Here is a 16,370-nt window from a genome sequence, read left to right as displayed (position 1 = left end):
ATCATATTATTTTAATTTATAAAAGAGATTCTAGAAGTTTTTGTTTATAAATATAATTATAAAATACAGCAAAATAAAGTTATTAATTTGTGGGCTTAAATTTTGACACCCATACTTATCATATGTTTTTTATCGCTTAAATATTTTAGCAAGATAGTTCGATCGATATTTTATAAAAGTGTCAAATATTTAGGAATCAATAATATTTCATCGATAAAATATAAGAACTTAAAGTATATTCTTTCCCAGCTAGAACCAATTAAGTAAAAGTGTCAAACTATTTTGTAAAGTAATAGTAATTAATTATAATATTAATATAAATAAAAGTATAAATAAAATAAATATAACATAATTATAAATGATTAATTATTAATTAAAGAAAGTTTTTTTTAAAAAAAATAAAATTAGCTATAAAAAAGGTAAGAATATGGAATTTGCAAAAGTAATGTTAAAACTCTATTGGCATGGATTAACAATGCAGTAAATCTATATATATATATATATATTAGCAGAGTTTTTACCAAAAATAGTAATTTTCCGCCAAAATGTCATTTATAAAAAAAGAAAGATTTATCATGACTATGGACATATGTGTACTGCAATAAATGATCACTTCAATTATTGTTTGATTGATTATATTAATTCATTTAATTCAATTTTGAATTTAATTAATTTTTATATTAATTCAAATGTAATTTATGCATTATATGTCTTTTATTATTTTTTATTCAAAATGAAACTAAACTCTATTAAAAACATAAACTACATTATAACTTCTGCATGTATTATATCAATCAATTTAATTTGTGATATGATTTGAAAAAAGTATTTTTCATTAGTTTTATTAAATTTGATTTAAAAATATTTATTTATCACATGTTAAAAAATAATAATATATATAGTTTCTAAGAAATTAAAGAATTAAATATGTATTTAGGTTGGTGGTCGACATTAATATTTTAAACACGATAAGAACCATGTCATTGCCTTAGGGTAACACAATTAATCGACATAATTTAAGAATTTTTTTCAAAATTAGAGAAAAAATAGTTTCTTATTTTATTTTTTTATAATTATATTATTTTTTTACAATTTAAATATCTTTTATTTTTTATAATAATTAATTTTTAATAATATCATCCCGTGCAACGCACGGGTTAAATACTAGTTAATTTTATAATGCAATGTCCGCCAAAAAAGGCTGCGAACGTTGCAATTTCTGCATACTACAGTGTGCACCATTCTTATTTTAAATTTGCATAGCTTTAATCAAAACCATTCGCCAGATTTTAAGAGCAAGCTTTATAATTTTGGCCGAGTATTTATTCGAGGCTTGTAATTGATATCCCCAGATTTATTCATGTCATGCTTCGGGAGACCGAGCCGGACCAAGAGGACCGGATAGTGGAAGGCCAGCGGGACATTGTTCTACCGAAACCAAAGAATCCTAGCTCTCTGATGAACCCCGGGCAATGAAAACTCGGAAGATGGGTGTACTTGGGGGAGAGGGAGGGGGCGATATTTCAGGATGTGCCCACTCACCCTAATTCTTCGATACAAGTGTCGTACTCAAGTTTATGGTATGTGGTACCATGTCTTGGTAATCATTTGCATAGTTTTCAGTGCGGACATGAGTGATATGACTAGGCTCAGGGGCCACTTGCTATGTCAGAAATAACAGTGTCAGAGAGTATGACATGGGCGACCATCCTTTCATGAGTAGTAGTCGGTCACTGATAGCAATTTCATCATTGATTTTCTTCTTATAAATACCAGGTTTGATTAATATTTATGATTCATTCATCATATATCTTGCTTTCAATACTTTCCTAGATTCTCCCAAAAAACACTTAATTGACTTGAGCGTTGGAGTGGCGACGTTGGAGAATATTCCGGCACCCATTAACGCTCTTTGCTTTTAAGTGCGCAAATCCACAGAGCCAGGGAATCCCCTGTTCAAGCTCCAGAATATCCAGTTGTCTAAAAACCAACCCAGACCCGATGTAATTGCCCACCAAACTCACACCCAATTCACTTCGTCATCATCATTGGCACCGTCTGTGGGAAACTCGATATAAGACGTCGATCATGGTCTCCACAATAAAATCAACGCGAAGGGATAATTCCAGGAGGGACTCAGAGGTCCCTTAGGGAAATCAACCCCAACCAACCTTCGTGATCAACCAACAGCAGCTTACACAGTTAATAACAATAGTCGTTCAGAAGGCTATGAGGGAAAAATCGCCCACTTGCGACACGCGGGCACATCACAAAGAGGGGGCAGAGACAAGTCTTCCCCTCCAGGTAGGAACGAGGAAGAGGAGTGCTCACCAGAGTGTTCCAAGGCCCCCACTATGGTCGAAGAGCTGGAAGATCTAAGAAGAAGGTGAAAAAGCTGGAAGGACAGATTGGGTCCTCCCATGTTCCCCAAGTCCAGCCAAGAGGGTGTCTTTTCTCCACCCGCATCATCAGTGAGCCCCTGCCCACCCACTTCAAATCGGTGAGCATCAAGGAATACGACAGAAACTCTGATCACGAAGAGCATTTGGCTCGCTTCAAGAATATGGTCATGTTGCATTGCTATGACGACAGAATTAAATGCAAAACTTTCTTAACCACGTTGGTGGATTCAGCCCAACGGTGGTTTGATAGGTCAGAGCCCGAAGTATCCAATCTTTTGAGGGCTTCAAAAGTATCTTCTTGCATTATTTCAGCATTAGTTTACCTCACAATGATGCATTGGTCATTTATGCCAAAATTTCTAATTATGATATCAGAAGAGTGTCCGTAGATTCAGGTAGTTATGTCAATGTTATATTTCAGGAGGCTCTGGATCAATTGGATTTGAAAGACTATAATTTGGAGCATGTGGAGACAACCATTTTTGGATTTTCTGGTCATACTGTCCATCCCCGAGGAGAGATCATGGTCCCGTTGACAATGGGATCTGGGGAGCTGAGAAAGTCAGTAACGACCAATTTCATTATGATCAATGCACCATCTTCTTATAATGTTATATTAAGGAGGCCGGCTATGAATGCATTCAAAGTTGTGGCCTCTACTTACCATCAGAAGATAAAGTTCTCGATAAAAAAAAAAGATCGGGGAGGTGCGGGGATATCAGCCCTCTTCACGAAGGTGTTATGCGGAGACAATTCAGATTGAGAAGAATAAGTCAAGGAGGGATGATAGAGATATAAGACAGGGATGAGAAGTTAGTGCGGTAGAGGAAGTGCATGCCATAATGGAAGAAGAGCAGGAGGAAATCACCTTGATTCCCGGACACCTCAGGAGAACACCAAAATTGCTCGGGACCTTGATCTTTCCACCCAGGCACAATTTTTGGAATGCTTATAAAAAAAATGTAGATGTATTTGCCTGATCCCCAGCAGAATTGGTTGGAGTCAAGCACAAACTGAATACCCTGCCAAATTCTCGGCCACTGGTACAAAAAAATAGGCATTTCAGGCCAAAGAAGGATATGATGATAGCTGAGTATGTGAAGGAGATATTGAGGGCTGACCAAATCCGGGAAGTTCAATTCCCAATTTGGTTATCTAATGTGGTGTTGGTATATAAATCTTTGGGTAATTGGAGGATGTGCGTTGACTTTCGGGATCTTAAAAAAGCATGCCCCAAATATTGCTACCTCTACCACGAATTGATAAACTGGTGGACTCCACCTCCGGATATGAACTGCTGAGCTTTATGGATACCTACCAAGGATATCATCAAATTCCCTGGCCAAAGAAGATCAGGAAAGGTCAGTTTTAACCTCTTGTGGCACTTTTTGTTATATTGTTGTGCCATTTGGCCTAAAGAATGCAGGTGCCACATACCAACGCTTGATGGATAAAATATTTCAAGATCAACCAGGGACGAATGTTAAAGTCTATGTGGATGATATTATGATCAAATCAAGAGAAAGAGCATATTTTATTTTTGATATAAAAAAAATTTCTCAACTTTGAGGAGGTATGAAGTCAAATTGAATGCATTCAAGTGTACCTTTGGGGTGAAGATAGAAATTTACTGGGATTTATGGTCGCCGGGAGGGGGGTTGAAGTCAACCCCAAGAATTTCAAAGCGGTTACTAAGATGACATCTCCTAAATCAGTCAAGGAGGTGCAAAAGTTGACATGTAAGATTGATGCCCTGTCTCGGTTCATTTCTCGATCAGCACACAGAATATATCCATTTTTCCAAATCCTAAAAAATCCCAAAAGTTTGGATGGGATAATAAGGCCGAGCAAGCTTTCCAGGAGTTGAAGAGTCATCTAGTCGGGTTGCCGATCTCGGTCAAGCTCGGGCTGGGTGAAAAGTTGTTGATCTATCTGTCTGCCACTGATCGAGCTATCAGCTCTGTCCTTATTCAAGAAAGAGCAGATCAGAGTCTTGTCTACTATGTAAGCCATGCATTGAGAGGGCCCGAAATGAGCTACACTGAGCTGGAAAAAATAGTCCTGGCCCTGGTGATAACAACAAGAAAATTGAGGCCTTACTTTCTATCTCATCCTATTGTGGTCCTTATCAACAGCTCATTGGAAAAGATCATGACCAATCCGGATATATCAGGAAGACTAGTCAAGTGGACAATCTAACTCGGAGAATATGACATTACTTACCAGTCGAGAACTGCTATCAAAGCCCAGGCTTTATCTGATTTTCTCACCGAGATGACACAGCTTGGGCAAGAGAAGGTGTGGAGAGTATTTGTTGATGGCGCGGCAAGTAAAGAAGGTAGCGGGGTAGGAGTTGTTCTTATTTCTTCAACGTGGGAAAATGTAAAAGTCACAGTTAGGCTGGATTCATGGGCCTCAAATAATGAAGCTGAATATGAGTCTGTAGTGATCGGGATGAAGACTGTTCGGGAAACTGGAGCTACCCGGATCATTGTCTACTAAGCTTCTCAATTGGTCATCCAGCAGATTCGAGGCTCTTCTGAAGTACGGGAAGGAAGAATGAAATAATACTTAAAGGTTATCCAAGAACTATATGAGAATTTTACTGATTGGAGTACAGAGCAGATCCCAAGAGAATAAAACATTGAGGCTGATGTGCAGGCCAAGATGGCCTCTTCTTTGACAGAAGAATGAGACATGGATGTTATTCAAAACGACCAGTTAGTATCATCCATATATAATAGTCCGACTATTTCCCAAGAAGATTCCTGGAAAAATCTTTGCTCGAGAACATTTTAACGTGCAAATTGCCTGAGGATTCCCATCAAGCTCAGAAATTTAAAAAGCTGGGAGCCTGTTTCAGTGTTATCGATGGGGAGTTGTATCGACGATCATTTCAGGATCCTTTGTTGAAATGCCTGGCTGCGGAAGAAACTAAGTATATGTTGAGAGAAATCCATGAGAGATGCTGTGGAGACCACCTCGGTTCCATAGCACTCACTCGAAAAGCACTGTTGGCCAGATTCTGGTGGCCTACTATGAGCACCGAAGCCCGAGAGATGGTCCAATCTTGGGAAAGGTGTCAAAGACGGTAATTTTTCCACAGCCCGGCTTCATATCTGAAGCCTTTTCGAGCATCCTGTCATTTTGATCAATTGAGCATGGATATCGTGGGATCTTTCCTAGTAGCCCGAACACAAAAAAAATTTTCGCTGGTAGAGGTGGACTATTTTTCCAAGTGGGTCGAGGCCTAACCCTTGGTAAAAATTACCGAGGATGATGTGCTAAAATTTATATGGAAAATATAATTTGCAGATTCGGGCTACCAAGGAAGTTGATATCCGAAAACGGCCGACAGTTTCAGGGGCGAAAAGTCAGAGCTTAGTGCAACGAAATGAAAATAATTCAGTCTTTTACATCAGAAACATATCCCCAAGCCAACAGGCAAACTGATGTTACTAACTAGGTGATCGTTCAAGCCTTAAAAGCCATGTTGCACGGTATTGGAAATGACTGGGTGGAAGAAGTGCCCAGTATTCTATGGGCTTATCGAACAACTCCCCGGAATGCTACTTGGGAAACCCCTTTCGATCTTGTTTATGGAGCTGAATCCGTGTTGCCAGTAGAGATTGGACAGACTTCAGCCCGAGTTTAGAATTACCCGGAAGAAAATGATATGACCCGGACCAACGAGTTGGATTTGGTGGAAGAAAGAAGAGTGAGACCAGCTATTCGGATGGAAGCATACCAAGGACGAGTCATAAGAGCTTATAACTAGCGAGTTCAACCCCGAGAATTTCAAGTAGGTGATCTAGTCTTAAAGAAGACCAACCCATCCTGGGATGTGGGGAAGTTGGAAGCCATATTGGAAGGACCTTAGAAAGTGACGCGGAAACTTAGCTCAAGAACCTTGTACTTAGAAAGTGGGGAAGTTGGAAGCCATAATGACAGTATGAATATATATATAGAGACTTGTTACCCTGCACCCCTTGGGTGCAGGGTAAAATGGGCGCCTGCACAGCTGGCGCCCATGTGTTTTTTTAATTTTTTAATTTTTTTAATTTTTTTATTTTTTTAAATAATTTAAAAACAAGACCATGCGCTTCAGAATAATTTTTTTTATTTTTTTTTCTTTTTTTTTTGCAAAACAAGACCATGCGCTTCAGAATATCCTGCAAAGATAAGCAAAAATAATATCAATATACCGAAAACCTTAAACTGTCGAAAGAAGTGATTCTATATCCATACTGTAGATAAATTGAGATCAAACAACAGAATGCAAAATTTTTAAGATGTGCAGGGTGTTTCATTGTTCGGTAAAATTTGTAAATCTACCTTTTCTATCGGCATTTTTTATTCATCTTTCATATTTTTGTTTGAACTTCAAACAGTGGCACAATTGTATAAAAAAGGTTTATGTAGGCTGTTCAAGATTTATAGGACAGCCACCAAACTCGGATTTTATATCCAACAGCTTGAGTGTTTGATTTTTCAAACACAAGATTTACCTTCAAAATACTAAATTGGAAATATCTTCGGAATATGAAATTTAGAACTACATCGATTTACCTTCTGATTTCGGAATGTTTGAGTTTGTTCACCGAAAACAGCACGGTCGAGAAGCGTAATCTTTTGATTTAAGATGACCGGAAATAGCCCGCACGAGATCTCCAGAATTACGCTCAATTGAAGCTTCTTACCGTGGGGTTTGTATCTTTCATTTTCTTCTGGTATGTGGAAAGAAATTTGGGCGTGAATAAATTTGGGCGTACAAATTTCTTCTAGCAGGTGGGTTATCTTTCATTTTCTTGTAATTTTGTTTTTAAATTATTTAAAAAAAAGAAAAAAAATAAAAAAAAAACACCTGGGCGCCAGCACAGGGCGCTGTGCTGGCACCCATGTTACCCTGCATCCAAGGGGGGGTGCAGAGTAACATATATATATATATATATATATATATATATATATATATATATATATATATATATATATATTGCGATATGCGGTTGCTATATGTTGTGTTTTTGAGTTTATGATGACTCGTACTTGACTTGGCTTCAGATTGTTTTGATGAGAGTGATTGTTTTCTAAGTAAAGAACACACACACGAATGGCAGAAAAAAATTCAGAAATGAATGCGCTCAAGAATTTTACGTGGTTCGGTTGAAAAACCACCAGAATATTTCAAGTATAAACTTGATAGAAAAAGCTACGTGTTATCTTCCTTAACACGCACACACGAATTGCAGAAAAAAATTCAGAAAAGAATGCGCTCAAAAATTTTACGTGGTTTGGTTGAAAAACCAGCAGAATATTTCCAGTATAAACTTGATATAAAAAGTTACGTATTATATATATATATATATATATATATATATGTATATATATATATATATATATATATATTGCCATATGCAATTGCTGTATGTTGTGTTTTTGAGTTTATGATGACTCGTACTTGACTCAGCTTTCAGATTGTTTTGATGAGAGTAATTGTTTCGGAAGTAAAGAACACTCACACACGAATTGCAGAAAAGAATGCGCTAAAGAATTTTACGTGGTTCGGTTGAAAAACCAGCAGAATATTTCTAGTATAAACTTGATAGAAAAAGTTACATATATATATATATATATATATCACTACAAGAAAATATGTATTCAACAAAACTTAAAAGACAACGGTTTTTTACTTTTTAATAACGTTTTTAGTGAAAACCATTGTTAAAAAACACTTTTTTTTAAGCAAAGACAAAACCAAAATTGTTGTAGATTATCATGTTTTTTGGACAAACTGTATATAAATATTCACGTTTTCGGTCCATTTTCCTCCACAACGCTTCACATCTACTATAAATGTTTCTCTCTTCGACGATTTTAGTTTCGATTTAAGGTAAGTTTTTCGCTTCAAATCTTGGTAAATTTTTAAGTGTTAGTTAAGATCATGAATATTATTAGTTTAGTCAGATTGTAAGTTTTCTTGTTGATTTATTAAATTATAAAATTAATTTTTTTTATTCTACTTAAAAAATTAGCGATGAATTATGTCTAAAACGTCGCTAATTAGCGGCGATGTTTATCTAAACCATCGCTAATTCGCGACAGCTTAGTCAAAAACCGTCGCTAATTAGTCAAATATCGTCGCTAAAACCGTCGCTACAATGACAAACGGTATATCATAAACCGTCGCAATATGATATTGAACGCACTTTCAACAGTACCATCAATTACTGATGCGGAGTAGCATCAGTCATTTTCAACATGCTATCAGTCATGCTACTGGCATATGAGAAGCCTTTGGCATATTTGAAGGATAATTTTGTTTGTCTTTGTGATGTTTTATTTTGTACATGCCCGATACTGTTCGGGTATATCAAGTTTTGTCATTTTCTCGAGTTTAAGCTTCAGATGAGAGATTTAGTAGTTTGGAGAGTATTTTGCTTGGTCATAGAGATCAGCCTAGCCATTGGGCTAGGCGTTGGGGGTATTTATGCTTTGGAGGAGCTAAAAGGGTTTCGTTCACTGTGGGGTGTTATGGCACTATTGATGTTCCTTTGTTGCATGGAGATATTTCTAATGGTAGAAAAGGACATCATGCTCGTTGATTCGGCGTTTAACGTACTATTGGGCATTTAGTTTATCAAGTTTAAGACTAAATGACATATCATTTTTCCGGTGGTCACATATTGTGCCCAGGCTGGGGAATTTTTCTTACTGAAAGAGAAAGATAGAAAGATCAAGCAAGCTGCGGCAGAGAGAGAGAGAGAGGGAGAGAGCAGATATGGACCAAAAACTGGGAGCTGTAGAGGACCTATATGAAGAATCAAAAGGTGGTTCCCGCAACTCACAACTTGAAAAAATCGACTTAGAAGCATTTCAGCAACTTGGAGCTTCCCTTACTTCCGTGAAAAATATTTCCGACAGAGGGATAGGCTCCCCAGTGCACCCACAGACGGAGGCTGAGTAATTTTTGGGGCAATTCCACGTTTGGGGCGAATCTGGCCTCCTACATGTGTCCCATTTTTTTTACTGCAACTTGTGTATTTAGTGTATGTGGGTATAGCTTAGATAGGTCGGACATACATTTTACAAATCTCGATAAACTACTGATTACTTGCAGAGGATTTGGCAACGTTCGAAACAACAAAAGTGGAGATCAGTACCTTGTTTACAGATCCCATGCAGAGGTAATCAGTGTTTTTGTCATCATAATGAATGTGTGCCATTTCAGTGCTTAGTGCTTTTTGCCTAAGTTTAGAGAGAGGCCAATGCCTAAGTAGAGGTTCATCAACCTCGTTCAGACTTGTCCATAAAATATCTTGTAGAAGAGGGTGTGGAACGTATAAATCCTCCTTGTCACGTCCCGTGCTCGTGCCCGCGCCTGCTTGACTGCACAATGAGCCCCTATAGCAACTACTTCGTATCCGTCCTCGCTTTACGAAAATGATTAACCCAAGTTGCTATAAAAGTCCATTGTAGCCCATTATAAACTAATTTTAAAAATTTAATTTTAAGATGTGGGACAAGGGTATCACAATCACCCCTCCTTCAGAACGCGACATCCTCGTCGCGGCCTGATCCCTTGATCCACCACCGCCGAGAATCTAAAGGTGGCTCCTTTAGGTTAAGGAGGTGGCTACCGTCATGAGCACTTTGCCCCGCAAGTTCAAGAGGTGGCTCCCATGCACGTAGCATTTTGCCCCACATAGCACTTATTTCCCGGTGTTCTATGCCGGTGACCGGCTCTGATACTATTCTGTTACATGACGAGCCTGTACCCGCGCCTGCGTGACTGCACAATAGACCTCTATAGCAACAAATTCATATTCGTCCTCACTTTACGATAATGATTAACCTAAGTTGCTATAAAAGTCAATTGCAGCCCTTCTGTCACGCACCGAGCCCGTGTCTGCGCTTGGTGACTTCACAATGAGCCCATATAGCAACTACTTCGTATTCGTCCTCGTTTTACAAAAATGATTAACCCAAGTTGCTATAGAAGTTCATTATAGCCCATTATAAACTCATTTTAAAATTTTAATTTTTAAGTGAGAAAAGGGTACCACAATCACCTCTCCTTCAGAACACGACGTCCTCGTCGCAGCCTGACCACTCGATCCACCAGTGCCGAGAATCTAAAGGTGGCTCTTACAGGTTCAAGAGGTTGCTCCCGTCATGTGGCACTTTGCCCTGCATGTTCAAAAGGTGGCTCCCATGCACGTAGCATTTTGCCCCGCATAACACTTATTTTCCGGTGTTCTATGCCGGTGACCGGCTCTTATACCATTCTGTCACGCCCCGAACCCGCGCCTGCGTGACTGCACAATGGGCCCCTATAGCAACTACTTCGTATTCGTCCTCGTTTTACGAAAATGATTAACCCAAGTTGTCATAGAAGTCCTTTGTAGCCCATTATAAACTCATGTTAAAATTTTAATTTTAAGATGTGGGACAAGGGTATCACAATCACCCCTCCTTCAAAACGCGACGTCCTCGGCGCCGCCTAACCCCTCGATCCACCAGCGTCGAAAATCTAGAGGTGGCTCATATATGTTCAAGAGGTGACTCTCGTCATGTAGCACTTTTTCCCGCAGGTTCAAGAGGTGGCTCCCATGCACGTAGCATTATGCCCCGCATAGCACTTATTTCCCGGTGACCGGCATAGTCTTTTAGCGTGTTTTTGGGGGTCAATGACGACGGTTTTATAACTCGTTGTCTATTAGCGTGTTTTTTTTGGACAAAAGACAACGGTTTTCTAAAATCGTTGTGGATTAGCATGTTTTTTTTTACAACGACAACGGTTTTCATGAACCGTTGTGTTTTAGCATGTTTTTTTGGAAAACAACAACGATTTTAGTGAACCGTTGTTAAAATAGCGACAGATTAAACACAAACCGTCACTAATAGCGAGAGTTTGTGAACCGTCGCTAATATAAATTGCGATGGTTTACCGTTGCAATTTATATTAGCGACGGTTTAACAAAAACTATCGACTTATCGGCGGTTTTTAAAATTTGCGACGGTTTAGTAAATAACCGTAATAACCGTCGCAAATTTTTCTATGCATACTCGCATTTTCGGCCCATTTTCTCCACACCTTCCCCATCGACCATACATTTTCATCTCTTGTACGATTTTAGTTTCGATTTATGTAAGTTTTTCGCATCAAGTCTTGTTAAATTTCTAAGTGTTAGTTATAATTATGAATTTTATTAGCTTAGAAAGATAGTAAGTTTTTTTTTTGGTTAGATTTATTAAATTATAAAAATAATTTTTTTTATTTTACTTAAAAAATTAGCGACAAATTATGTCTAAATCGTCGCTAAATAGCGACGGTGTTTTTCTAAACCGGTAGTTAAAAAACCGACGCTAAATAGCGACGGTTTATTCCAAACCGTCGCGAATTTTAGCGACGGTATAAATTAAAGCATCGCTAATTAGCGACGGTTTATAAATTAGCGAGGGTAAAATCGTACCGTCGCTAATTTCAAAAACCGTCACTAATTTGAGCTACTAAAAAGGTTAAAAACCGTTGCCGTAGAACACACTTTCAACAACACTGCCAATTACAACAGTTGTAACAGTGCCTACGACTACGACAACGGATTTTGTCGTTTAGCGTTTTTCTTGTAGTGATTACAAGCAAGCTATAAGGGATAAAACCAAAGAGCCAGAACAACATGAAAATGACCGGAAAGTTTTGTAACGTATTTTGAGTGACAATCAGAGGGAATGGAGAATGGGGGATGGGGCTAGTTAGTGCCAAAGAATGTATGAATAACGATAGTAGTATGAACATATTTTCAAGCCGAATCTTAGTGAACGGAACTCTTCTCTCCATTCTTCCTCTCTTAACATTTTTTCTTATTTTTTGCCTTCTTTGTTTGAGATTATGATCTGTTCTTAATCTTCTTCTGTTCTTTCTGATCTTCCTTGAATTCTTTAGGAATTAGGAGGTTAGCTACCTCAAATTAGCTATTGTATCAGAAAGCCGAAAATATTAGTACCTTTGCACATTGATTTCTGGTTGAATCCCAGTTAATCTGTTGGTAACTTGAGCGAAGAGCTCTTTCCTCAGTGAGAGAATAATGTCATCAATTTTCCCAACAAATCTCTTCCCATATAAATATGACATTGGCAAGTAAACCAACCTAGAGTGACACCACATTCTTCCTGCATCAATGATGATTCTCAATTCGATTCAATGACATAACATAACATACGCAAATACACAACATAAATTCAACCTGGATGTATAGGAAGTACGTAAGGCAAAAGCCATAGCTCTGGGGGTAGAGGATTATGGCCATCCCACTCATAGACGCCAAGAATCGAGAGAATTTTCGCACGAGGGGATGAAGATGGCACCACCATGATCAAGAATCCATGTCCTGGCTTTGTCCATTGCTCCATCTCCGCCGTCTATGCCTTCTCCTAAGAGTCTCAATGCAACATACGAGAGGACAGTGCTAAACATGGTGTTGTGTCCTTCTATGTGCAGGCCCCACCCTCCATCAACATTCTGGAGTTATAAATTGGCAACAAATGATGAAGATTTCTTGATATATATTAAACTAGAACCAAGTATTATTACCTGATGATTATAAATATAGCGGAGTTCCTTTGGCAAGATTGTGTTTAACGCTTCCATAATGAACAGGACTATAACCTGTGATGTGAGATTAAGTCCTTTTCAAAAACTTCTTTATTCGATCCACCTTCAATGAAGTGGAAAGATCATTCTTACCATGCAAGGAAGAAGAAACAAAGGGCCGCCATAATCACTAGGCATGTGCCCATCCTCAGCTTGAAGTGTAGAGTAAAATCTTATAGCCTTCTTCAACGTGTTCACCATTACTTCCTCAGTTATCTATACTTCTACTTTCACTTGGGGTAACTCTATCTTGCATGGATTATTCTTAGCAAACTTCAATCAAAATCATCAAAAAGATTAATACCCGATCGAGACATTTTCAAATTTTACATGGAACCAAGTTTGTCATTACAAGCCAAATAACGAAGTATAACTTGCACCTAAATTCGCATGAGAAGATCGGAACAGTGTTTGGTCTTGTAGCGATTTTCATATAACTCCTTACGCTCATTTTCAACACGAGCTCGTTCTTCATCGGTTCCATTATTTGGATTGTATTCCCACAACTGTATGTCGGTGTGATTATTCGTGCTCGTTAGACCATCTCCTTGAGAAAGTTTAAGTTGCCACATATTCTTTTCAACTCTTTAAGAATCAAATTCGATCATATATATAGTGATGTAGTGACTTATTACAATAATGAACAAAAACGTAATCCATCCATGATATAAAAAACACATATGTGGATTCCAGGAAAAAGAGAAAAGAAAAGAAACCCACCCCATATGTGACACCCTACCCAGTTACAATGAAAGTCATCGACAAAATGATTCATATTGATACTGAAAGTGGAAACACTTGTTTAATAATTGCTTCTCTAATTAATATGTATATGCAGTGGGGGAGCCAATAAATATTGAGTTAGAATTTTAAACTCTAGAATCTTTTAATATTATAAATTGATCTACTCGAGCTAATATCATATTATTTCAAAAGTATACAAAATTTACATATACATTTAAAAAAAAAAAAAATTGGACCATCCTAACTAAAAGCCGGGTATACATGCATGTGGCTCCGCCACTGGGTATATGGTGATAATCCCCCGTTAGCAACCACGTATGCAGCAAAAATTTGATCAGAGGAAATGTTGTAACATTGAATGTGATTGAAGATGAGAGATGTCTTTATGCAGATAAATTTTTAGGGCAGCTCTGCACAAGGACAAGTATTGACAGTCATTTTCTTCTTCTTTTTTCAAAAAAAAAAATATTCTAATATGTCGGCAATTTAAAAAATTGTTTTCTTATCCAGATATTTTACAACTTATTTGAGCTAAAAAAATTTCGTTTTATTAAAAATTATAGCTAATTATGATTGTGTAACTAAAATTTTTTAAACTATACCACTCTCCAACAATCATTTCTTAATAGTTGTTCTCCTTTCAATTCATAAGAATCGAATACATGACAATGATATTGTATGATAAAACGCTTACAGTTATACCTGAAGTTGATATGCATATGTGGCTTTAATTCTATCACTCAAAATGAATTGGTTAGGTTATGTCTTCCAACAAAGTATCTTAGTTTATTCTTTTTAAGAAGCGTGCTAGAGTTACCCTGGCCTTTACATGAATTCATAAGTTTTAAACTTCAAATTTATTTACAAGGGTTGTTTGTAAAATATTTGCAATTTAAAGTTATTTTCTAATTGTTGAGTTTACCAATAATTTACCAGAGCTGCGTCAATTTCAGCCCGATTTGAAATGGAAAATGACTCTATCAACCAACCGCATAAAAACTATTTTGCACATCCCGCAATTAAGTTTCACTACAAGCAAAGCCCAACAAATTGGAACGACCATCTTCCAAGTTGCGGTAAATATTGCCATGTAATTTTTACCACTGCAAACCACGTCCCCATCAGTGAAACCCATCTGCTAATGTCAAAATAGAGCATGTTCCGCCAGTTGGGGATAGTGAACTCTGTTGCTTCATTTCATATCTGGCGCAACATTATTTTTTTTTTCTTTTCAAATTTTTATGGAGTTTTTTTTTTTTTTGGGGTAAAAATTCTATTTTTTAAATTGTGGATTCTATTTTTTAATAATAGCGCGTATTAAATAATTTTACAATGAGATTAAAGAATATAAAATTATTTTAATAAATAATTCAAATATATATATTTTCTATTTATAATTTGAAATAAGTTAAATATATTTATTATTTAATGTTGATAAAAATATTGTATGAATTAGTTATAAGTATGTAATTTGTATAAAACAAAATTTAATTAACAGATAATTGATAATGATACAATTTTTTTTTGAATTAATTATTTTATTAGATTAAATTATGTTCTAATTAGTTGTTTCTAAGAGTAATTTTTTTTAATTATAATTTAGGGGGTAAGATTTTCTTATATTTAATTATAATCTATGAATAGATACTTTTATAGAACAAAATAATTGTTGCAAATAAAATAATATGGAATGTTTTAAGATTATTCTTTTTAGAGTTATGAGTTGAAGAACAACTTTATTTTTAGTGCAAAATCGTGCAATAAGTCGGATTGATGTTGAGTAAGTGATATCATCATGAACTTCAATCTGTTCCACCGAAAATGGTGGCAACCTCATTATAATTGGTTGCCTGGAATGAAGTTTGCAAGTCCTCCTTCATTTACAATGTTAACATATGGCATGTTGGCCATAAATATATCCAACAATTAGCTCTTTATTTACATTGAAGCACAAATGTGGATAGAAAAATAACCATTCACATGCAGTTGTGATTCTTGGTTTCGAGTTATAATTTATTCCTTAAAATTATCTTTTTTTTTATTAATGAGATTGTGTGAAATAATTAATTAAGGGTTTTGTCTTTCTAGATATTCGATAATTATGTTATGATTCTCGTAATATGATATATTTTTTGAAAGTGTTTATTTCTAATAAAACTATTGTTTCCATATTTTGTAGATTTCTTTTTGGGATAAACTTTTGGATAAAAGAAGTGTATATAAATAGGAGAACGTAGTGGCTGAAAAAGACTTTTGAACGACGAGAGAAAGATAAATATTATCGGAGAGCAGGATTAAGTCTCAAAGCGTCTTCGTCTGAATATCGTCGTTGCTACAATGTGTTGCCATGATTGTTTGAGACTTCTTAAGACAATACTTGTGAAAATGTTGATTGAAACATGCGTTTTTGTTGCTCTAGTTTTCGACATACTGTTTGTGTTATTTGAATACGTTTTTAATCTAGTATTGGTTTTGTAAACTCAAGTTGTGTTTCTAGTGATTATTTTGTCATGAGTCATCACACAAGTATTTATACTTGTGCATAATTATCTCTAAGTTATTTTTGTTTAAGT

At 36.5% G+C, this 16,370-nt stretch overlaps 1 protein-coding gene and 1 pseudogene across 1 annotated transcript; one reads left to right on the top strand and one right to left on the bottom strand.

Annotated features, from left to right (window-relative positions):
- The first annotated feature begins 2,598 nt into the window (after positions 1-2,598).
- Positions 2,599-4,904, top strand: LOC142548338 (uncharacterized). The gene is made up of 4 exons (XM_075656642.1): positions 2,599-2,640; positions 2,824-2,963; positions 4,181-4,472; positions 4,629-4,904. Exons 1-4 carry the CDS (start codon positions 2,599-2,601, stop codon positions 4,902-4,904), a joined length of 750 nt encoding a protein of 249 aa, XP_075512757.1.
- Positions 4,905-9,502: 4,598 nt separating this feature from the next.
- LOC142548337 (cycloartenol Synthase-like) lies at positions 9,503-13,650 on the bottom strand (annotated as a pseudogene).
- Positions 13,651-16,370: the final 2,720 nt, after the last annotated feature.

Source organism: Primulina tabacum, chromosome 6 (genome assembly GCF_025594145.1).
Source record: "Primulina tabacum isolate GXHZ01 chromosome 6, ASM2559414v2, whole genome shotgun sequence".
Lineage (NCBI taxonomy): Eukaryota > Viridiplantae > Streptophyta > Magnoliopsida > Lamiales > Gesneriaceae > Primulina > Primulina tabacum.
This window is presented reverse-complemented; position numbering and strand designations above follow the sequence as displayed.

Coding starts and splice junctions, on each gene's coding strand:
- LOC142548338 (XM_075656642.1), top strand. CDS start 2,599: ATGCAAAACTTTCTTAACCACGTTGGTGGATTCAGCCCAACG. Junction 2,641..2,823: donor TTGGTGGATTCAGCCCAACG/GTGGTTTGATAG, acceptor GTTATATTTCAG/GAGGCTCTGGATCAATTGGA. Junction 2,964..4,180: donor GGATCTGGGGAGCTGAGAAA/GTCAGTAACGAC, acceptor TTTCTCGATCAG/CACACAGAATATATCCATTT.